We start from the raw sequence: 24,629 nt of genomic DNA, 5'->3' as shown, positions 1-24,629 counted from the left end.
ACTTGCATTTTAGATGCTGGTGTTCAACAACAATGACAAAAGAATTCCTAATGATGATAGTGTAGGCAGTGTGACCATAAAATGAGCCCCAGATGGGTGTGGGAGGTCGTTCTCAGCACCCTAAAATATAATCACTTGATTACTGCACATTTATAGCTTTATAGCCTAGTGATGGAAAATAGCTAGAAATAAAATGGAGCTTACTGCATTAGAATTGCGGAAATGCAAATTAAGATAACAATGCAATGCCTCCATTTTACTCAAAAACTTGGTAAAAACTTTAAGGGTCTGACAGTAACAAATGTTAGTGATGATCTGGGGAATGGGAAGTCTCACACAGCTATTGGGAATGGGAATTAATGTTCTGGAGAGAAATTTGTCAGTTTTTGGTAAAATAGAAGGTGCACAAACCAAGTAACTAAAAAATTCTACTTCTAGATATCCCAAGGAACCTCTGTCACATACATACAAAGAGACATATAGAAGGATGATCATTGCAGTGTTATCTATAATAGCAAAATATGGGCAACATCTAAATGCTGTTCAATAGAGGAACTGATAAATGTGATACTTTTTTGTTATACAATATGACAACCCTTAAAAATGAGTGAACTACATGTCCTTGATATAATATTGATAAATCTTGAAAACATATTCTTGAATGAAAAAAGGCTGCAGAACACAGAATGATAAACTACTATTAATTTGTTACAAATATAGAAAAATTATAAAAACAAACCGGAAAGGTAAATATCAAATTAATCATAGTTATTGCCTTTAGAGGAGGAAGGAGGAGATTAAGTTTGAAAGTGCATCAAAACAGGACCTCAACTTTATCACAGTGCTTTATTCTTTAAAAAGTAGATCTAGGCAAATATTTAAAAATGTTGACATTCGTTCATTCTGAGTGATGAATGATATCATTCTCTGCAGTTTTCTCTATTGAAAATGTTTTCTAATTAAAAAAATTAAATGGGACAGAGTTCTGTGGTGCTCAGAGTTAACACCAGAAGCCAGAGCACAAACATTAAATGACCATTTAAAAAATCCTCATCCTTGAGCGTGGAGGACATCGTTACTTGCTAGACAGCATCAGCTTTTCCTTTCCTCCTTCTTAACAGCATCTCAATATTAACTCAATGTCTACCCGCTTTCAATTCAGAAATGCACACTGTCTCAGCCCCTTTGCTTCAGGAAAGCTAATCCCACCTTTGGCTCCAGGGACGGGGCTGATTGGTCTAAAGATAGTCCCACCTTTTTTGCTGATTGGTGAAGCAACCTGAGTCTGAGCTGACAAGCGCTTAGAGAATGATTCAAAAATGGGCTCATGGGGCCGGTTGTGGTGGCTCATGCCTGTAATCCCAGCACTTTGGGAGGCAGAGGCAGGCGGATCACCTGAGGTTAGGAGTTTGAGACCAGCCCGGCCAACATGGTGAAACCCCGTCTCTACCAAAAAAATACAAAAATTAGCTGGGCGTGGTGGTGTGCACCAGTAGTCCCAGCTACTGGGGAGGCTGAGGGAGGACGATCACTTGAACCCCTGAGGCGGAGATTGCAGTGAGCTCAGATCATGCCACTGCACTCCAGCCTGGGCGACAGAGCCAGACTCTGTTAAAAAAAAAAAAAAAGAAAAAAAAAGAATGGGCTCATGACTGTTTAAGCTACTGAGATGTGAAAGGATATTATCTGTGGTTTTCTCAAAAAACAGCTTCCTTGCTCTTAATTGAAGGCTCCTGGAACCCAGCTTGCCGCCTCCTCTAGAATTGTTGGGTGGAGCTATGAAGCCAGGGGCTGCTATAGTTACTTTTGCCACCATCAGGGAAGACAGCCTGACGATAAAACCAACATACAGGCTGGGTACAATCAAAGGGATCACAGAGAAATGAAGGCAGAGTCACCAGATAAATCAACCACAAGCCCTTTCTACACCTGGATGTCCTTGTTATTCAATCCAGCATAAATTGGGTTCTCCATAACTTTCATCCCAAAGCAGTCTAACTGCTCAATTAGGTCATGCTCTGTGTGGAGGTCCTCTCTGATCACTTCAGCTCACATAAAATGCCATTTGATCTTTGCAAGCACGACTTTGGCATTTTTGGGGAGGGTTCCAGGATAAGACTCACGATTCAAATCTGTATAGTAGATATAAGTTCTAATTACCAAATTGGAAGTTGGAATAATTAGGGCAGACATGGTAGCAAGCACTTAGCACCCCTTCCATCATCAATGCAATGCCCATAGCGTAGAAGAGACCAAAGTGTTTGGGAATCCCGTACTCCTGAAAAAGGAGAAAGGGTGGTCAATAGATACTAAATAGTGCCATATCTACCACGTCACTAATCTGGAAGCCCAAGCTTCTGGACTCATGTAGTTTATTACACATAATAAATCATCACACCATTAAGCCAGATGTCCCACCCCTTTGCAGATCCTTCCTAGCTCCCACCCACTCTCTCCTCACCACAGCAAAGATGTCCTTGGCTTCCAGGGCTCTCCGATGGAGGATGTCCCGGCGCAAGACTATCAGCAAGAAGAGGAAGCCCAGAAGCACATGGCCCAGATTGCTGAGAATGTTGTTGAAGGCACTACAGGGATGAGTGAGAGACCACGAGAGAGTAAAAACCACCAAAGGGACCCAGAAAATACATGATGCATGAAGGAATGAATGAATTCAGCATCAGTGTTTTCCATTAACCTTTCCATAAGGTTTCAAGATCAGAAAAGTATTAGAAATCCTCTTTAACCTAACTCCTTCATTTTATGATGCTTACTTAGCCTGTGACAACATGTCTGTTTCCTCTCAAGCGTGCTTGCTTGGCTTCCTAACACCCTCCCATCCTCTCTTATGCCAGTGGCATTTGTATAGTATGAATCCTGGGAAAGACAGCTGCTTCAAAGACGGGCAGGTGTTTCAGCTACACCGTGAGAGTGAGTTCTCACAGGTGGACCCGTGTGTGTCAATGTTCAGCTCTCTAATTGTGAATTTCAGGTAAGTGTGAGCCAATCATAGCCAGCAGCTTTATTTGAGGAAACGAACGCTGGTTCAGCTCTGGAGCAAGAAGCTAGACTCCCAACTCCCAGGCAATGCTTCTTCCATGTCACCAAGTTCTGGTGGCTAGAGCATGGCCTGGGAGGCCACAGGGCTGGGTTTGTGTCCTGCACTACTTAGCAGCTGAGGGACCTTCAGCAAATCCTCACCTGCCTTCATCTAAAAATAGGGATCATAGTAATGTCTATCTCACGAGGTTGTTTAATGGATCAAATGAGACAATAGGTTGCCAGCTCATGCCTGTGAACAAATGCCACCACAGCTAGAGATCTGACATTTTAAAAAATGTCACTGCCCTCATCTCAGCAGGCAGTACGCTAAGGAATGTTTCCTGAGAACCACATACAGGAACGAGAGGAGCATACCTGGTCTCAACTTCTTGGTTTAGTTCCTTTTTACCCTTGAATAGGGTCGTTTTCCACAGTTGTTTTTAGTATTTTTAAAAACCGAAATCACAACATTAGACAGAAAGGCATCTCTAAATGCCTCATGGGCAACCAGAGGACTGGGTTTACCTCAGGACGCCCAAGGGGTGAGCACAGAGGAAGTTGTAGTAACAGATGTCCTGGTTGCCAGTGACATTTACCACCTGTAAAATCAAGAGTGAGAAGAGGAAATGTGGTTTTCCTCCGTCCTCTGAGCCCCAGCCGGAACACAAAGAGCAGACAGGGCTCACGGAGATGCACTGTCACTAGTTTACAATGTAACCAGTGCTCCTCTGCACAGATGGGCCATTATCTGCCACCTTACACAGCACAGGCACTTTTTTTTACAAAAAAGTTACCATCTTGCTTTGAATGGGAATATTCTGTGTACCCCCTTATGCAGCCCCAAGGTGGAATTCATCCAAATGCGTTTCCTTTGTTATGATAAAAGGACTATGAAAGAATGCTAACATTGGGACCTTTCAGGACTGTCACACTATGTCTTATTTTCTAGGTTACCGCAGAGGGGATATGGAGCTGTCCCATCCTCTGGGTAGAAATGGTAAACGTGAGGCAGGTAGACACGAGGAGATGTGTGTTCAGCTTTCCCTATTTATCACCATCTCTGTCAAGAACTTTCCCAAATCACAGTCCAGGTGTATCTTCTGACAGCCCCCCAAAGTATGCGGAGAAGATTTAGATTATAAACAGTGGTGCTCAAACCTCATGAAGTCCTTGTTCTCATTGCATAATAAGTATGCAATTGACTAAATATTATTAGATCATTAACACACAAACTATGCAATTGACTAAATATTATTAGATCATTAACACACAAACTTGGCTGTATGTTGGAATCACTGGGGATTTAAACACTACAGATGCCTGGCCCCACCCTCAGGGACTCTGATCTAATTGGGATGAGGTACAGCCTGGACACTGGGATTTGTAAAAGCTTCCCAGGTGACCTTAATGCAGAGCAAAGTCTGAGGGCCACTGCATTAGAAGCAACTTCAGCTTTTTGCTATTGTAAATGGGCTTTCTACTGTGTAATAAATTCTATAGAAGGTCATATAAGTGACCTTGGCCTAGGAGTCTATGGAAGAATGAAGATTCTCAAACTACTTTCATATTATTTTTGCTTAAAAAATCTTTGTTTTTATTTTACATTTTCTTTTTACCGTAATATTTTGTTAGTTTCATGAAGCTTTTTTTTTTTTTCTTTTTTTTCCTTTTTTTGTTCTTGAGACACGGTCTCACTCTGTCACTCAGGCTGGAGTGCAGTGGTGCAATCTCAGCTTACTGCAATCTACACCTCCACAGGCTCAAGCAATCCTCCCACTTTAGCCTCCCGAGTAGCTGGGACCACAGGTGTGTGCCACCACTCAGCTAATTTTTTTGTATTTTTGGTAGAGACAGGGTTTCGCCATGTTGCCCAGGCTGGTCTCAAACTCCAGAGCTCAGGCAATCCACCTGTCTAGGCCTCCCAAAGTTCTGGGATTACAGATGTGAGCCACCGTGCCCAGCCACAAAGCTGTTTTTAATTTTACAAAAAAAATTTACCTTCACTGGGAAGGCACAGGCTAGATCAGCTATCAGGTTCCTTTGTTTTAGTCTGGAACTTTATTTACTCTACTAATTATCCTATAATGATCAGAAAGTTCAGAGTGTTAAGTAACAGATGCAGTGAATAGATATCATGACTGAATGAGCACAAGGTAATACTTTCAGACTGGTAGACAAAATAATACAAGAGATTGCAGCTCCCTTTGTGATAAAACAATTGGGAACTAGATTGAAAGGTCAGTTAAAGATGAAGCGATGGGCTGGGTATGGTGGCTTATGCCTGTAATCCCAGTACTTTGGGAGGCTGAAGCAGGTGGATCACCTGAGGTTAGGAGTTTGAGACCAGCCTGGCCAACATGGTGAAACCCCATCTCTACTAAAAATACACAAAAAATTAGCTGGGCATGGTGGCACATGCCTGTAATCCCAGCTACTCAGGAGGCTGAGGCAGGAGAATTGCTTTAATCCAGGAGGCAGAGGTTGCAGTGAGCCGACATCGTGCCATTGCACTCCAGCCAGGGTGACAGAGTAAGACTCTGTCTTAAAAAAAAAAAAAAAAAAAAAGAAAGAGGAAGCAATGGTAAATTCCAATATTCCAATTGATTGGAACCCCAATGGGAAATTCCTGAATGGATCCTAAGTTGTACTTCTCTCTGTCAGTCACAGTGGAGACTCTCCCTGCAGAAAGAAAGCTCAGACTCTGGGGCTGGGGCTGGGGCAGCACTTACTGTCTGATAGGTAATGACCAGCTGGATCACGGGCAGTGCGTAAAACACAGCGATGGTGATGATGTTCCTATGCAGGCAGGAAGAACCAGAAATGGTTATTTTCAAATGAACAGTGGAGTCTTTGGTTAATATTTTTAAAAGGATGCTTCCACCCCATAAGTCCATAATTAACTTGTAAAAGTAACCAGAAGCTGATTATGTGGTTCCTGTTTCTCCAGTTGTCCTCTCCCCTCTCTTGCATTGGGGCATTTGGTACACAGTATCTTGTCTAAAGGGGAATTAAAGAAGTAAAGAAAAGCTTCCCTTGGATACTTTTAGTTAGGGTGCAGAGGCAAAAACTGAAAATACTAACTGAAATGTATTTTTTAAAAAGGTTAATGATTGGTACCCAACAAGTATTAGGGTTTATTTTTTCTTTCTTTTCTTACAACCATTTGTAAAACAGTGTAAGTAGTACCTGCTTCTGGTTTAACCAAATCATTTATGAGGGCCTATCTCTTTAGGCTGCTGTTAGATTAAACATCAGAGTATAAGTAATGAGTGACGGATCACGTGAAAGGGGTGTGGTCTCCAAACTGATGGTCCCACTATGAAATTTCATGTGTCCCCATTGTCCCTTATTTCCTTCTAAGATCTGCATGCAAGTAAAAGGGCATCCTTCAAGAGAAAATAAGGGGAGGAGCTGTCACAAGAGTACAGTACTCAGTTTGGGGGTTTCTGAGGGGAGAGAAGATTTCTTGCAAGGCAGCTTAGCCTCTTGGCTGGGAGGGAGGCTGTGTCCATGTGTGTGGCCATCGCAGGTCTACTGATAGTTGGCTGGTAACATCATCCCCTATGCCTGTGCCTCATTAAACACTAAAACCTTGTGCCTAAGTGGTTGTGGCTCTTACAAAGAAAACTATGTTTATTTAAGGGAACCATGGTCCTACTGGTCATCTACTTACCAAAAATAAATTTTATATTTTTTGCTGACTATTCTCCGGTCCTTCCTGGACAAATCTGACAGGTAAAGGAACATCTGGAAAGCCAAATAAAAACAGAATGCAAAACTGTACTCAGCTCTTTATGCATGAGATACAAAGGCAAACGTAACAAATGTCTCAATTTAAATTAAAATTGTTAAAATTATTCAAGGGATACAATTATTCAAATTTACGAAATTTGATTAAGTAAATCAAATTTACTTGATTAAAATTATTTAAGACTTTTCTTTTAATGTTGTTTTTCCCATGATACCTTAATAAAAATCTTAGTATTTTCCTTGGAATATTAAGGATTGGCTGATGTGGGCAACTTATTGGGAGTCTTGAGTGCCTCTTATATGTCAAGAACTGATTTCCCAGCTTTCAGAGCTGTCCACTGTGCGGTTCTTGAACTACATAGGGCTGAAACTGTGCATTTCCCCTTCATATCTTTTGCTGGATATGACACAAAATAATAATTACAAGCCAGAAACAAATGAGCTTTCCTTCTGAAAGATGATATGCACAGAACTGGGGAGCTTTCCCCAGTACACCCCTCAAATGAATCTTTTCTTCCATCTGGTTGGATCCCTTCCTCCTTTATTGTCCACAGTCAGCCACTTCAGACCTTAAGAGTGTTTTAATACTCTGTGCTCTTTAATGTGCTCACTTTCTTTCGCGAGAAAAAAAAGTGTGAATTAACAGTGTTGCTTTTAGTCTGTAGGTATATTTGATTTAAGTCTTCTGGGAAATTTGGCTTTCCCTGAAGGAAACAAAATAAAGGAAACTGAGATATTGCTGAAGTTTATTCTACTGCCAAACTTTCTGCCCTCTCAAAGAGTACGGTGAGGCAGAGTGGGTACCTTGGTCCGAATGATGTTTTTATCACTCTCAATGTCTGGCATGGTGTCGAAGTCGCTCTCCTCCACGGAGCTGTCTGTGTCTGACTGGCCCGGTGGCCCACCATCGGGGGAGGACATCTGCCTTCCGGGACTGGAGCTTGATTCATCTGAAACAGAGACAACTCATCTGCCATCAAAAGCCGTGGCGAGCCTACGGAGCCCATTCGTCTCTGCAAAAAGCACAGTGTAGACTCATTCTAGGAAATACTGTGTTGATCCAAATGAACTCCTCATTCACAAGACCTGTTCTTTCTCTCTATTCCTTCTCAATGGACTTTTATTTTTCCTCTTCTCCTATTTTTATATTTAACTTGGCTATCTTCAGGACTGAACACATATTAGAATCTAAGGGCATCTGCTCTGTTAACTATTTGGATACAAAAATAATATTGTACTTATATTTCATGTTTCATATGTTAAAATATAAACATAAATATATACAAATACACATGCACATCGCTATGTATAGCGTCTACTGCATATATGTGTGAGCCCACACATATCTAACAGCTATACATTTCTCATGGGTAAAGTATTTGTACACAGAAATCACCCACATGCTGTATCTATGATTATATAATGAAAACAACATTCTCAGGAAGAAGAATCCTTCTGTTCCCATGAATGTTTCCCAGAGCAGATGGAGATTTATGCAGCTTGCTGAGCACATGAGCTGAGCTTACCTTCCGCTTTATTTCTTCTGTTCAGATGGTTTTTTAAAAATCCTGTTCTTACAGAACTAAAAATAAGTAGTCTGCACTGAGCCCACATGCTTCTCAAAGTTACAGAATGATAGGGCAGGAATACAGGATTCCCAGTCCCTCTACACTGACATTTTAAAGAGCACCATTCATAGGTCCACAAGCAATATGGAAGGGCAGGCAGCTCGATGTGCTTCTACTCTAACAAGACAGGTCTAGGATTCCATTCTTTTCGGCCCACTTAAGGAACACTGGGGTTTGCCATGTGAACGACTGGGTGGCAGTGAGCAGGTTCAATTATGAAATCAGCCAAAATGAAGGATTGGTAGGCTACAGCCATGTTCACCTGCAGCACTGCCTCAGTCTTCTGATCGCCCCTTACTCCACTGAAACCTGAGAATGAAACAACTGGTCAATTGATGTCAGGCTCCCTGGGACACACTTTTCATGCCCTAAACCCAGGCTGGATATGAAAAAAGTCCCTAGGGGGCCTTAGTATTAGATGGCAACCATTGAAGGAATTCTGCCCAAGTGGGGCTAGCAGATCCAAGAAACAGAACAACAGAACTGGAGAAAGTTAGAACTGGGAGGAAGCTTCCAAATCTCCAAGCAACTCACCTTACAAATAAAAGACAATCTCATAGGATAACCGCTTTGCCCACATTCCCAGTTATTAGTGGCTGGAATGCCTTTCTATCATATTCTCTGGAGAATTAGGAAACACTTTCATGAACAGACCTGGTAGGACATACCTATTGTCCCATAATTGCTCCCTTCGGGTGTGCTGGCAGCAATGGGATGAGATGCCACCATATTTCCAGAGCCTGTTAAAAAAAGGGAAGAGGCAAACACTTTATGTCCAGTTGCTAAAACAAAACAACACTATTCTAAGTAGCTTGAATCATCAGGACACATTATTTTAAGTTTGATTTTCTTTTTACACTAATACAGGAGTCACCAAAACTATGACCCATCCGCCAAATCTAGCCTGCCACCTGTTTCTGTATGGCTCTTCAACTAAGATTGGTTTTTAAACCTTTAAATGATTGGGGAAAAATTCCAAAGAAGAATAATGTTTCATGACAGGTAAAAATTATATGAAATTCAAATTTCAGTATTTATGTATAAGTTCTACTGAAACACAGCCATCATTTCCATTGGTGGACAATAAAAATATTCAGTTTTGTAAGCCAACTTTGTAGGTTTTTAGCATGTTTTAAATTTTTTATGTGTCCATTAATTTCCCCCATAAAGAAAAATAATGAAAGTGTAAACTCAAAACCTTTAGCCAGGTTTTGGACTTCAACTTTAATTATAAGGACTAATGCAATGGCCTTGGAGATCCAATTTCTTTTCTTCTTTGATGGTGTAGCCAAGAGTTGGCTCAGCTGGACAGCAAGGCTTCTGGCTAATGCAGCATTTTTGGCAGCCTAAGCTGTTCCCAGGGCACACAGATCTTGGCCTTCAAAATGCAGACTTTGGCCCTCAGAATGCATGCTCCCTGGCACTGTTACTAGGCTTGGAGATCCCCTCATAAATTTCTTCTTATTTAGAGAAATTAGGTGTTCCCTGGCCTTTCTTGGGCTAACCCATAAGTATGTAACACGTCATCAATACCATCTATGCTTTTCATCCAACTTCAAGTCAAAGAAACAGGTTACCTTCAGACTGTTAAGTATGAGAGATCAAATCTTTTGAGCACAGTAACAGTGCCATGTGAAGATGTTGTGTGCAATTTGCCTGACTCTTTTTGACTTAGAACAGATTTGGCCATAGTTACAGCACAGAGCTTTGCTGCTGCAGCTGCTACTGCTGCTGCTACCAGTACTACCTCTATTACTACTGACTGATGTTTATTGCAGACTTACTGTGTAGGAGAGTCTTTTAAATTCTTTCCAGGAATTTACTCTTTCAAATTTTCAACAACCCTAGGAGGTTGATAATATTATTATCACCATTTTAAAGATGATAAAAGGGAGATGCTGAGAGATCATGTAATTTGCCTAGTCACTCTGAGAGTGGATGGATAGCATTTCATTGTATTGGTCTCGGTGAAAACTTATTCTCTTTTTATAAAAAATTATTATTATTTCTTGGGACAGGGTCTCACTTTGCCACCCAGGCTGGAGTGCAGTAGTACGATCTCGGCTCACTGCAACCTCCACCTCCCGGGTTCAAGTGATTCTTCTGCCTCGGCCTCCTGAGTAGCTGGGACTACAGGTGCACATCACCACACCTGGCTAATTTTTGTATTTTTAATAGAGACAGGGTTTCACCATGTTGGCCAGGCTGGTCTTGAACTCCTCACCTCAAGTGATCGGCTTGCCTTGGCCTCCCAAAGTGCTGGGATTACAGGCGTGAGCCACCATGCTTGGCCTAAAACATGATTTCTAGTTGTATATATTAAGATGTACAACATGATGTTTTGATATTACGTGCACATAGTGAAATGATTGCTATAGCTAAGCAAATTAACATATCCATCACTTTCCATAGTTCCCTCTTTTTTGTTGTTATAAGAGCACCTAAAATCTACTCTCTTCACAAATTTTCAATATAGAATGCAATATTATTAACTATATATATTCTTCCTACTGTATACTAGACTTATTCATCCTACCTGCCTGCAGATTTGTACCTTTTGACTTACAGCTCCTAATTTCCTCCTACTCCCTGTCCCTGATATCCACTGTTCTACTCTTTATTTCTATGTATTTTACTTTTTAAAAGATTCCACATATAAGAGAAACCATGCAGTACTTTTCTTTCTGTGTCTGGTGTATTCCACTTGGAATACAACAACATGGAAGGCATGTTGTTGCAAATGGCAGCATATCCTGCTTAAAGGCTGACTAACCTTCTGTTGTGTTAGACAAAACTTATCTTTTTAACTGAAAAGACAGGAATTTTCCTTCAAACAAGAACAACTGGTAGTAAATATGTTACTTTCATATAGTGCTCAAGAATACCTTTCTAAAGAGACAAAGAGGTTGAGGCTCATTTGCATCTCCACTGTAATAAACTCACATTTTAAAAAAGCACAGCTTTTGCTTTTTAGATTGGCAGCTGCTGCCTGCCAATGATTACCCATTGGTGTGGGTCATGCTGCATCTTCTTTCTGTTTAGTTCATTGCAGGGAGTCTCATGGAACCCCTGGGTTGCTCTTATTCCTGGATGATGTTGTAGGTCTTTCACATTCCCCTCAGTATCTTTCACATTTTTCTCTTTTCAAGCTCCCTATTTTATTTTATTTATTTATTTCTTGAGACTGGGTCTCACTCTGTTGCCCAGACTGGAGTGCGGTGGCACAATCATGGCGCACTGTAGCCTCAACCACCAGGTTCAGGCGATCCTCCTGCCTCAGCCTCTTGAGTAGCTGTGACCACAGGGTCATGCCACCACACCTGGCTACTTTTTCAAAAATTATTTGTAGAGATAGAATCTCCCTAGGTTGACCAGGCTGGCCTCCAACTCCTTGACTCAAGCAATCCTCCAGCCTTGGCCTCCCAAAGTGCTGGGATTACAGGTGTGAGCCACCATGCCTGGTCCAAGCTCCTTATTTTAAGTCACTAACCTATGTCCCTTATTTGAAATGTAATTTTGAAAATTATTAAATGTGCAAATAGTAAATGAAGAATGACACTAAAATCACAAAATGCTGAGAATATTATCATATATTTTACCATACAATATTACCATATGTTTTAAAGATGATAAAAGGGAGATGCTGAGAGATTAAGTAATTTGCCCAGTCACTCAGATAGTGGATGGATAGTGATTCCTTGAATTGGTCTCAGTGAAAACTTATTTGTTTTTATAAAAAAAGATTTTTTAATTGTATATATTAAGATGTACAACATGATGTTTTGATGTTACATGCACATAGTGCATTTTGGTGTCACTAGAAGTCCTCTGATATGGGAAGTTGAAGTTTGTGTAAGAAAATGCTGGAGTTCAGTGGTAGCAGGAGGTCGAAATTGTTCGTGGGAGCCAATGTTCTCTGTCTGTGTGTGTAATCAAAAGAAAAACAAAAACCAAAAACTAAAATCAAAGCAAGTGAACAAACAAAAACAATCACTGTTTTGTTAGGTGACAACTTCACTAAAAAGACAAAGCCAGCTGTGTAGGTCTGTTCAGACTTTAAGGAATCACTGATTTCTGTTTTCTGCTCTGGCTCATCACTGAGCATAATCTGGTTTTGATGTTGCTGGCTCTGTTCATTTTGAGGCAGCTGCAACATCATGAGTTCTGTGACAGATAAGAGCACCAAGATTTTCATGTGCAATACCATTACCAGCATGCAAAAATGTTTTCACTCTGTGGACTTTTATATGCACCAATTAAATATGAGATTGGCCAACATGGGATAACAGTATTCTTTTCATTTTGCTTACGTCTAAAGCCTTTTAAGAATGCAAAAACCAAGGCATTTCCTTCTAAACGTCAAGTATGGTCTGGGAAGGCAAGCCATATCTATATTTAACTGTATAGTACATAGAAAGCAGAATTCAACACAAAATATCAGCTTATAAGACAGACCAAGATGTTCTGGCTGGAAATAGCAGACACATACGATTGTGAATGATCTCATCTTAATGAGGAAACTTGTTTTGATATGTGTTTCTCAGAGCTTGAGCCCCCTGCATCTGTCTACTTCACTGACATAGAACAGGATATGCTTGCACGCTTGCTTTTTATGTTAAATGCCCTATGTGAGGAGAAAAATTTCATTTCATTTTGAGCATGTTTGCGTCTTTCAGGGACTTCATATTTACAGTTGCCTTGTCCCATTCTGTCTCTGAAGACTCAGCAGGTTGGAAGCTGAAGAGGGAGTCAGAAATGATGGGAACTACCTAGCATGATTTTTTTTTTTTTTTTTTGAGATGGAGTCTCGTGCTGTCGCCAGGCTGGAGTGCAGTGGCACGATCTCGGCTCATTGCAACCTCTGCCTCCCGGGTTCAAGCGATTCCCCTGCCTCAGCCTCCTGAGTAGCTGGGACTACAAGTACACGCCACCATGTGCGGCTAATATTTTGTATTTTAGTAGAGACAGGGTTTCACAATGTTGGCCAGGATGGTCTCAATCTGCTGACTGCAGGCAATCCACCCGCCTCGGCCTCCCAAAGTGTTGGGATTACAGGTGTGAGCCACCGTGCCTGGCCAAAATTTTATTTTTATACCAATTGCCTACCTATCCCAACTTAGTGTCATGTTTTGTTTCAATAGTTGAAGAAAAAATGAAGAAAACCATCATCTTTGCAGATGGATGTAAAAGTAAAATTCCTCTAGAAGTAAAAGCTGGACAAGAAAACTAGAAAAAGAAGAGTAGAGATCTAGGACTAAAATTTGAGACCCTTTGTCACTGAATAGCCTGTGTTCCTTGAGTCCTCCAAATTCAACACTCTCCTTGTCTTATCTCCACCAGATCTTGCTCTTGGCTAAGAGGCTGGTTCAGTAATGGCTGTATCCAGGGAAGGATTGGGTTGGCCATTTGGTTCTTAAATCTACAACCGATTAGGCTTGCCAAGCTCTTGCACTTGAGAAAGTAACCTCCTCTTCTGTTGTACCCTAGTTCCTGGTGGCAGCTCAAGGGGTCCCAGAGGCCTGCTGGGGAGGCTTCATTATTTTTCTCAGCTGGTAACTGAATTTCTGTAGAGGCTGTTTAACAATGATGTGAAATGTGGGGTTTCTCTCTGATAAAGCCAGTGGAGGAAAAGTTTTTAGAGCGCAGAGCCTTTCTTAGTACCTCTCAGATTCTCACAGATGCCCTGTCTTTGGTATTAAGGATGATTAGACAATGCAGGGTCCCGTCATTCATAGTACAATAAATAAGTCCCTTCAAGTCCCCTGGAGCAGCTCTTTGCCAACACTATTTCCATCTCACCCAGGCTCCAGGGTCTAATCTTCTTCATCCCATGAAGTATGAAATACTTTTTTTTTTTGCTTTTTAGTATACTTGGAGCTAACATTAAGATTTTCACATACAGCTTAATTAAATCACTTCAGGCATATCAAAGAAAAACAAATGCAGAGTAGCCCACAGATTTTCTGAGTGCATCCTTCCTAACTCCAACAGAGCTGCCACCAATTTGGCAACCTGTAGGGACCTGATTCCAGTTCTTCCACTTCAGTCACGTCTAAGGTGAAAGCCTAATGCTGGATAAGTTCCACAGATATCTAGCTCCACAATGATGTGGGCAGAGACCGTATTAAGTCTAGTGGGATCCTCTTCCCCTTTAAGAAGCTGCTTCTAGCATTTTCTCTGGACATAAGCACCCAAGGCATTTCCTGTAACTCTGAGCTCCATTGAACTTCCTGTGCCCCATGGTCATGCTGATCCTGGCCTTGGGAGAGAAAGACATTTCTGTATCCTTGTTTCTTCCCTGAATGTCTCTCATTAGCTTCCGGATATGGTCCTTACTTGCCTCTGTCTCTTGCTCCTGATTGGTTTCTCGATGCTCTGTTTGAGATGCCTAAAAAAGTCACTGGTTCTTCCCTTGGGCAGCGCTTGTCTTCTGCTCTTGGTTTAAGCATCTACATCTAGATCACCAGTGGTCATGATATTGGGGGTGATGCCATCATTCCCTGTGGCCTCTCTACATTACAAAGGTTTCTTATTTTCTTCCTATTTCAAGACTTTAGTGGTGAATATTCCTATTCCCTACTTCCTACCTAAACTGGTGTCTTATTTAGGTGTCCTCATGTGTTTAGGTCCATGGTTCTCAAACAGGGGGATGTGGGGAAAGAGTTTTGCCCCCAAAAAGACATTTGGCAATGTCTGGAGGCTTTTTTTTTTTTTTTTTTAGACACGGTCTTGCTCTGCCACCTAAGTTGGAGTGCAGTGGTGCGATCTCAGTTCACTGCAGCCCCAACATCCTGGGCTCAAGCGATCCTCCCACAGCAGCCTCCGAAGTAACTGGAGCATAGGTGCACACCACTATGCCCACCTAATTTTGTTTATTTTTTGCTTTTATAGAGACAAAGTCTTACTGTGTTGCCCAGGCTGGTCTCGAACTCCTAGGCCCAAACAATCCTCCCACCTTGGCGTCCCCAAATGCTGGGATTAGAGGCATGAGCCACTGCGCCAAGCCTGGAGGCATTTTTAGTTGTCCCAAGGAGGGGCAACTCCTAGAATCTAGTGCATGGAAGTGAAGGATGCTATTAAACATCCTATAAGATACAGAATAGCCCCCAACAACAAAGAATTATCTGGCCCATAATGTCAATAATATTGAGTTTGAGAAACTCTGGTCTTAGAGAAGAGGACCTAATATTAATTCTAAAAGTAGGTTTGTCTGATGTGTAGGTAAATCTGTTCTTTGCAGTGACTGGTTTAACAATAAGTGTATGATTCACTCTAGGCCAATGAAAGACAAGAAGTTGCTGAGGGCTTCTGAAAAGTCCTTCCCTCTGGTGCTGTCAGGTGAAGGTGTGAGCCTTGACCCATCTCACTGCCAGCCCTGGGAGTAAATTGAAGCCAAGGGAATGGCAGGGAAATGGACCAGAGCCACTGGACTCATCAATCCTGAAGTACATCTTTTGGCTCTACTTCCAGAGCTAGGACTCTCTTTCTTGATTAAGCATGTTTGAGATTTTTTTTTTCTTGTTGCTGTTGTTACTTACAGCCACATGAATCTCAGTGACGCATCTTTACTCTTTTTGGTCACTCATTTGTTTCCGCTTACCGTCAGAAGGGTACCTCCAGCTCTTAGCTAATTTTCAGAGCCTCCCTGAACCTGGACAATGACCTGGCTCAAGTCCCAGCTTTGTCCACTTATGCTTCAGTGTTCAACAGACCCTTCTGAATGCAGAATTCCTTTAATAAATATCATTATAATAAAATGACTTCACTCATACAATAAAAAATAACAGACTATCCATTCAGAGGCTACCCAATGGGATTCAACCGATTGGATGTAGGCCTAAGTTCAACTAGGCCTAAACTAATCACAAAACTTGGAGGCACTGTAGGAAAAAGATGAGATCCAGAGAGCAGACAAATTCATTTAAACATTTGATGACTAAAAGGGAGAGGAGCATTTAGCATTTTAAAGCCATGAGAGCAGGTGTTCTTTTACAGTCTTTTATATTGACAGCTGAATGTTTATAAAACAAAGTGCTTGGGTGGCTGGAAAAACAGGCATGCTGATATTAAGGAAGACAAACATTAAAAAAAAAAAGCAAATTCTCCAGCAAAGGGAGCAATGATCCTGCCGGAGTGGGGTAGGGGGTGAGTTTGAGTCTTTCTAAGATTCTGTGGCTTCATTTAAGTGTGGAAAACACACACCTAAACATCTGCTATGTATGACTTAAAACCAAGTTCCACTTCATATTCCTTTTTAACCAAATTCTTGCTCTATGCCAAATAACTTATGAGAACTGAGTTCAGGTTTTTCACAAATGAGGACATTTAAATTTTTAAGTTTGTTAAAAAGATCAAGTCATTGAATTCCTTTGTTCAAACTCTCAGAGTGGAGGAAAAGGTATAGTACAATCGCTGGATAGTCAATTACTCTGGATTCCCCCAAGTTATTATACTCTTTATTATACTTGCTAGTGTCAAGTATTTCAGTTTCATAGACACTTAAAAAAGCCTCCATCTCAGTTTGGGAAAAGTAAACTCTGTATTAGAGTTGGCACAATACATTCTCACTGTTGTTCACAAATCAGCTTTGGGATAGGACAGGTATGAACAATTATGTTCTAGAAAAGGTGAGACTTTTAAAAAAGATGAATGGCTAACCAATGATCTGTGATTACAAGGGACACTCCTAGTAAAGGTTTTTAGTGTGAGCTCCACGTCTCAATAATTATCAACTACAGCAGCAGTCTCCAACATTTTTGGCTCCAACATTTAGGGACTGGTTTCATGAAAGACAATTTTTGCACAGACGGGTGTGGGGATGGGTTATGGCATTAGATTCTCGTAAGGAGCATGCAACCCAGATCCCTCGCGTGCACAGTTCACAATAGGATTTACAGTCCTATGAGAATCTAATGCTGCCACTGATCTGAGAGGAGGTGGAGCTCAGGTGGTAATGCTTGCTCACCTGCCGCTCACCTCCTGCTGTGCAGCCCAGCTCCTAACAGGCCACGGACCAGTACCAGTCCATGGCCTAGGGCTTGGGACCCCTTGAACTATAGAACTGGTTTTCACTAGCTCTGCTTTCCAACTGCAGGCTACATTACTCTGTGGGATAGGAATCAAGGGAGGGTTTGTAAATTGCAAAAGGCAGAGAGGTAAAAGAAGCATGAAATGGGATGTTGCCACACTATGTGACATCGTTTTGAATTGAAACCAAGCAATGCTCTTACCATCATTGGACCCAAAGCTTCCATCAATGGATTTTCTCTGAAACCTGCAAACAAGCACATACACATGCTCCTAAGACAGTGAAAACCTCAGCATTTTACATTTGTTCCTTATAGATTTTGTTGCGGATTTGTCTACTAGGATCTCTTCAAAACATGTCTTTGGGGCCAGGCGCAGTGGCACACGCCTGTAATCCCAGCACTTTGGGAGGCCAAGGCAGACGGATCACAAAGTCAGGAGTTCAAGACCAGCCTGGCCAATATGGTGAAACCCCGTCTCTACTAAAAATACAAAAATTAGCCGGGCGTGATGGCGGGTGCCTGTAGTCCCAGCTACTTGGGAGGCTGAGGCAGGAGAATCGCTTGAACCCAGGAGGCGGAGGCTGCCGTGAGCTGAGATCACGCCACTGCATTGGGTGACAGAGCAAGACTCCGTCTCAAAAAAAAAAAAAAAAAAAGAAAAACAAAACAAACAACAACAACAACAAAACACATGTCTTTGGATATGGAGAAATTGGAACTCATACATTGCTGGTGGGAATGTAAAATGGTGCAGTCACTTTGGAAAAGTCTGTCAGTTTCTCAAATACTAAAGAGTTACCACATATCCCAGCAATTTCATTCTCAGGCATATACATCATTTATTCATTCATCAGTTTTCAGATGTAATTCACATACCATAAAATTCACCCTTTAAAGTGCATAATTTAGTGAGTTTTAATATTAGATTGGTGTGAAAGTAATTGTGGTTTTTGCCTTCAAAAATAATGGCAAAACCGCAATTACTTTCACACCAATCAAATACATTCACAAAGTTGTACAGCTCCCACCACTATCGAATTCTAGAATATTTTCATCATCCCCAGAAGAAATCTCAAACCCATGACCAGTCACTCCCCATTCCCCACTCCCCATTCCCTGGAAAACAGTAATCTACTTTCTGTCTCTATAAGTTTGCCTATTTTAGACATTTCATTAAAAATGAATCATATTATATGCAAACTTTTGTGTCTAGTTTCTTTCACTTAGTGTGATGTTTTCAAGGTTCATCCGTGCTGTAGTGTGTGTCAGTAGTTCAGTTTTTTTACGGCTGAATAATATTCCATTGTATGGATAGACCACATTTCATTGACATGCTTGCACTTAATGGATATTTTGGTTGTTTTCACATTTTGGCTATCATGAGTAACACTGTTATGAATATTTGTGTGCAAATTTTTGTGTGGACATATGTTTTCAATTATCTTGGGTATATAGCTAGGAGTGGAATTGTTGAGCATGAGATAACTCTATGTTTAACTTTTTTTCCAAACTCTTTTCCACAGTGGCCGCATAGCAAGAACAGTCTTTCATCCCCAGAGTCTCACTCTGTCGCCCAGGCTGGAGTGCAGTGGTGTAATCTTGGCTCACTGCAAGCTCCACCTCCCGGGTTCACCCCATTCTCCTGCCTCAGCCTCCCATATGTCTTTCTTTATGTCAGTACCAGAGTCTTGATGACTGCAACTTTGTAATAAGTTTGATATCAGAAAGTGCAAATCCTTCAACTTTCTTCTTTTTTTTCAGGATTGTTTTGGCTTCTCCCTTTCATTTTCATATGAATTTTAGGATCAGTTTGTCAATTTCTGTAAAAAAGCCAGCTGGGACTTTGCAAGGGATTGTGTTGAATTTGTAGATTAATTTGGGGAGTATTGTCATGTATATTAGTTTCCTACTGCTGCTGTAGCAAACTCACAGACTGAGTGTTTAAAACAATACAAGTTTATTATCTTACAGTTCTAGGAGTCAGAATACAAAAATATGCCTTATATGGCTAAAATAAAGGTGTCAGCAGGGCTGTACTTCTGGAGGCTCCAGGGGAGTATTCATTTTCTTGTCTTTGAAGCTTCTAGAGGCAGCCTGCATTTCCTGACTCACGGCCCCTTCCTCCATCTGCAAAGTGTATCATTCCAACCTCTGCTTCTTTTGTCGCATTTCCTTCCTCTGCCTTTGACCTTTTTGTCTCCTTCATAAGGATTCTTGTGATTACATTAGGTCCGTGTAGATAATCCAAGATAATCTTCATAACTTTATCACATCTACCAGTTCCTTTTGCCATGTAAAGTAACATATTCACAGGTTCTAGAGATTAGACATAGACTTCTTTTGGGGACCATTATTCTATCTACTGCATTATCTTAACAATATTAAATCTTCCAATCCACGCACATGGAATGTCTTTTCATTTACGTCTCCTTTAATTTATTTCAATGATGTTTTGCAGTTTTCAATGTACAAATCTTACATTTAATTTGTTAAATTTACTCCAAAATATTTTATTATTTTTTGTGCTTTTGTAAATAGAAATGTTTTCTTAATTTTATTTTTGGATTGCTCATTGCTAGTGTAGAGAAATAAAAATGATTTTTTGTATATTGATCTCATGCAATCTTGTTAAACTCGAAGTTTCTTTTTGGAATGATGAAAATATTCTGAATTAGATCGTAGTGATGGTTATGCAACTGTGAATATACTAAAAATCACAGAATTGTATACTTTAAAGGGGCGAATTTTATGGTCTATGAATTGTATCTCAATAAAGTCATTATTAACAAACAAACTATATCATTTGGGAATGTCCTTCAGAAATTAAAATGTGAATTATTCTCTCAAAATGAGGTTGGAGGGGTGTGAGAGGAAAGTTGGGGACCAGAAGTGCACATGTTTTCATATTCTCTTATTACTTCCAGATGGGAACTCTAGAAGTTGCATATCCTGATTTTGGTATGTTTGGTGGAAGAACTTCTCTTCATAGCTGTTTTGTTCCTAGACACACCAAACTCCTGAATGGCAGAGGGCCTTGACTTTTATTCTCTGCCTGAGTCATTCTATCCCCAGATCCTTACATGGCTGGCTCCTTCTTGCCATTCAGGTCTTGGTTATGAGAGGCCTTCCCTGCCAGTCAAATCTAATCTAAAGCTACCACTGTGTTTTTTCTGTCAGTAACTGGAATGATTTTCTTTATTAATTGCTTACTTGCTTGTATATTTCTTCCCTCTAAAGTGTAAGCTCTATCACAGCAGGGATCTATACTGTTTTATTCACTATAATATATCTCCAACTTGTAGGATACAGCTGGCACATAGAAGACGATCACTAAATATTTATTGAATTAATGACACATATCATTAAGGAGAAAAGTTGACCAGGCGCAGCGGCTCACGCCTGTAATCCCAGCACTTTCAGAGGCCAAGGTGGGTGGATCACCTGAGGTCAGGAATTCAAGACCAGTATGACCAATATGGTGAAACCCTGTCTCTACTAAAAATACAAAAATTAGCCAGACGTGGTGGCACGTGCCTGTAGTTCCAGCTACTGGGGAGGCTGCGACAGGAGAATTGCTTGAACCCAGGAGACAGAGGTTGCAGTGAGCTGAGATCGTGCCACTGCATTCCAGCCTGGTGACAGGGCGAGAGACTGTCTCAAAAAAAAAAGGGAGAGAAGTTGTGATTTGGCCTGACTCTCATAGCTGGCAAATGAGGCTGTGGTGAAGTTCCTTTTTAACAATTTTAGTTAACAATAGACTGGAAAGCAATTGTATGTACTCATAGAAGATGATATGTTTTGATTATGTATTTGTATTCACAGGCTTTACCCAAGTTTGCACTAGATTTTGGAACTGACAAAATTTTTCATTAGAGGAGTTAAATGATTTACAAAGCTAGGATAAGGCAGGTGGTATCTAGTGAATAAAGGAAAAAATAGCAAATGAGGGCTGTACTAGACTGATTGCAAAATGGCTGCACATCACCTTATATCCAGCTCCTTCAACCAAAAGGTAGAGTCTACCTCTTCATTTCTTGAATCTAGACTACCCTCACGACTTATTTTGGCCAATTGAATGAGACGGAAGTAACATTGTGCTAATTCTGAATCTGCATCTTCAGGAGGCCTTGCACTCTTCTGCTGTTTCTCTTGGAAACAAATAAGCCCCAGCTAGCCTGCTTCAGGATGACAGACAAGTGCAGCTGAGGCCAGCCCAGAAGAGCTAGCTTTTAGTTGATCTGTCAGTGGACCACACCCTCCTGGGATCACTCAGTCCAGCCCAGATTAGCGGAACTATCCAGCTGACCCATAGATTTGTGAGCAAACTTAAACATGTATTGCTGTGTGCCACTGAAGTTTTTTTTTTGTTTTTTTTTTTAATGTAGCATTATTGTGGTAATAGATAATGAATACAAGAATCAAAGGGAAGGATGAGTATTCTGGATTGGGCAGTTTGGATTCAATGTCTGGCAATGTGATTGTGAAGAACAAATAAGAGAACAAGTATGGAGTGCTTGGCCCAGGGCCTGCACATTTATCGTGGGGGGCTTCATAAACACATGTTGAATGGACTGAGGCTGGAGGATGGGAAGGGAATAGTGTTTAATTTCAGGCTAATACAATAGGAAGACACTTTGGATTCTTACCTCCCTGATGGCAGGGGCCATGTCTCTGATCAATGTTTTTTATCCTGATCTCATAGCATGTACTACAAACCCCATAGGTACTCGTAATAGGGTTTAAGGGACTCATCAAGTAACTGGCATTATGCTGAGATGACTAGCTTCATATGGTTTTACAGAAAATTTGGTTATTTTGCTTAGTTAATGAAGTAAAAGTTCTCCTATTAGCATTTTTTCCCTCAGTCTGTTCTTCTATTTGAATGCCAAATAGTTCTTACATCTCCAGATTTCTATTTCCACTTTGTCTATATTTGGAGAAATCTATGCTGTGCATTTGACTGTAGCAAAATAATCTGTGGCTAGAAGTTTCCACAGAGCCTTATACCACAGCTTAGAAAAACTGTGCTTGGCTTAGTTGGCTAAATAACAACTTTAGAGCAATTGATAACCAGCTATTAGCTTAACTTGTCTGTTTGTATGTTAATTATGCATACTAGCTAACTAAAGAGGAACACTCCTGTTTTCTAAAATCGAAAACATCAGGATTAGAGACAGTCTTCCTATGAGAGGCATAACAGAGGAACTTCTTTCCATGATATTGGAACTCATCCAAGGCAAAACTGGAAGTGTTTTGGACCCTTTTTCAACTTAGATCCTTGCTGGGGTGCCAGGCTTTTGGTCTGGCATTCTTGGTCAGCACTGTCATCTCTCATAGGGCCTGACCACTCTAGACCCATTTTGATCAGCCTGCTTTAGGCCTAAGGCTCTGGATCCAGACTGCCTGAGTTCAAATCCTAGCTCCTTCATTTACTGGCTGTGAATTCTTGGTAAAATTGCTTAATCCCTCTGTGCTTCAATTTCCTTAACTGTCACTTGGTGATAATAACAGTACCCACTGTTGAGAGGCATCAGATGAGATAATCTACTTACAGCGCTTGCCATGAAAGGCAAATGGAACCATGCTTTCTTTCAAATGTATCGTATGCTGTTTTCTTTTAGTGAATGGAAGAGTATGACACTAAAAGGAGTTTGTAAGCAAACATCAAGAAGAAGTTAATTAGAACACAGTGCCTGGCACACAGCAGGCACCTGCTAAATATTAGTAACTCTGATTTGATAAACTAATTGAGCTGCTAATCAGTTAATGTATACTTTCCAGGTATAATTTTCACCTGTAGCCTGGGTTTTTGTTTTTAACTTGTATTTGAAAATAATTTCAGATTTATAGAGAAGTTGCAAGAATAGGAACACAGAATACCAATATACCCTTTAAATAGATTCAAACAATTGTTAGCTTATTACCTCATTTGCTTTTATCATTCTCACTCTTTCCATAAAGATGTAACATATATGATATATATGTATCAAGATACACACACACATACATACACACTTTTTTTTCTGGACCATTTGAAAGTAACTTGCATACAACCAAGACCTGAACTTTTATTCCTAAACATTTCAAAACAATATTCTCTTACATAACCACAATACAGTTATCAAATTCAGCAAATTTAACATTGATGTGATATTCTTATCTAGTCTACTATCTGTATTCCAGTTTTGTCAATGGACTCAATAATGTCCTTTATTGTATATTTTTCTGCTAGTGTAATGTAAGATCCTGATTGAGATCAGGTATTGTCTTTAGTTGTAACATATCTTTAGTCTCCTTCAATCTGGAGTACTTTTATAACTTTTCTTTGTCTTTTATGACACATTTTAATAGAATGTTTACCATTGGAGGTTGTCTAATTTTCCACATGATTAGATTCCAAATATGCATTTCTGGAATGCTGCAAAAGTGACATTGGGTCACTTTCTCAGAGTGTCACATCTGGAGGCACACAATGTCCATCTCCTCCTTGGTGATATTAATTTTGATCACCCGGTCAATATGTTTGATTTCTTACTGTATATCTACTATTTTTTCCACTTTAACAACTAAGCTATTTGTGAGGATAGAGTTTAAGGCCATGCACACATCTTCATTCTCATCAGATTTCTGCACCCTAGATTTGGCATTCATCAATGATTCTTAAGCAAATCTAGTCTTTAACATGATGTTTGCAAAATGATGATTTTCCAACTCCAGCACTCCTTCATATTTACCAGCCAGCTTTTGGCATTTTGCTGTGGTCAAGAGTTCTTTCTCCCTTCTATTATCAGTATCTGCTAATGGCTCCTTTCCCGAATGGGTAGCTGTTTTCATAAATTTGTTGAATCGCTGAATGTGTATCCACAGGTGTTTAGGCCCTTCCTTCCTTTATCAACAGGGACTCATACATTTCTATTTTTTCCAATGGTCTATAATTCATTATTCTTAATAATTTTGGTGTTCAAATTGTCCCCGATTTGGCCAGCAGTCATCTACTGTTTTTGAAGGCAATATCTGAACTCAAAAGTTTCATACAGCTCATCGAAGCAGTTATTTTTTGAATCGGAAATAGACCCATATTCTTAAGATATGTAGTTGTATCACTGAGGTAGCCATAAAGTCTTTCCGTGGATGGAGTTCATTTTGCAAATAGTCTCAAAACTCAATGCTGGCTTTGTTTTCT

At 40.5% G+C, this 24,629-nt stretch overlaps 1 protein-coding gene across 5 annotated transcripts in view; it reads right to left on the bottom strand.

Annotated features, from left to right (window-relative positions):
- SIDT1 (SID1 transmembrane family member 1) overlaps positions 1 to 24,629 on the bottom strand; it is a 95,100-nt gene that overhangs the window by 17,054 nt on the left and 53,417 nt on the right. For all 5 annotated transcript variants that reach the window (XM_054480697.2, XM_054480698.2, XM_054480699.2 and 2 more), the window contains 8 exons: positions 17,648 to 17,691; positions 9,086 to 9,157; positions 7,594 to 7,739; positions 6,713 to 6,786; positions 5,769 to 5,835; positions 3,565 to 3,638; positions 2,462 to 2,585; positions 2,161 to 2,278 (listed from right to left, as the gene is read on the bottom strand). In XM_054480697.2, coding sequence (XP_054336672.1) covers positions 2,161 to 2,278; positions 2,462 to 2,585; positions 3,565 to 3,638; positions 5,769 to 5,835; positions 6,713 to 6,786; positions 7,594 to 7,739; positions 9,086 to 9,157; positions 17,648 to 17,691 — 719 coding nt within the window. The remainder of the gene's footprint in view (positions 1 to 2,160; positions 2,279 to 2,461; positions 2,586 to 3,564; positions 3,639 to 5,768; positions 5,836 to 6,712; positions 6,787 to 7,593; positions 7,740 to 9,085; positions 9,158 to 17,647; positions 17,692 to 24,629) is intronic.

This window comes from Pongo pygmaeus, chromosome 2 (assembly GCF_028885625.2).
Source record: "Pongo pygmaeus isolate AG05252 chromosome 2, NHGRI_mPonPyg2-v2.0_pri, whole genome shotgun sequence".
Taxonomy (NCBI): domain Eukaryota; kingdom Metazoa; phylum Chordata; class Mammalia; order Primates; family Hominidae; genus Pongo; species Pongo pygmaeus.
This window is presented reverse-complemented; position numbering and strand designations above follow the sequence as displayed.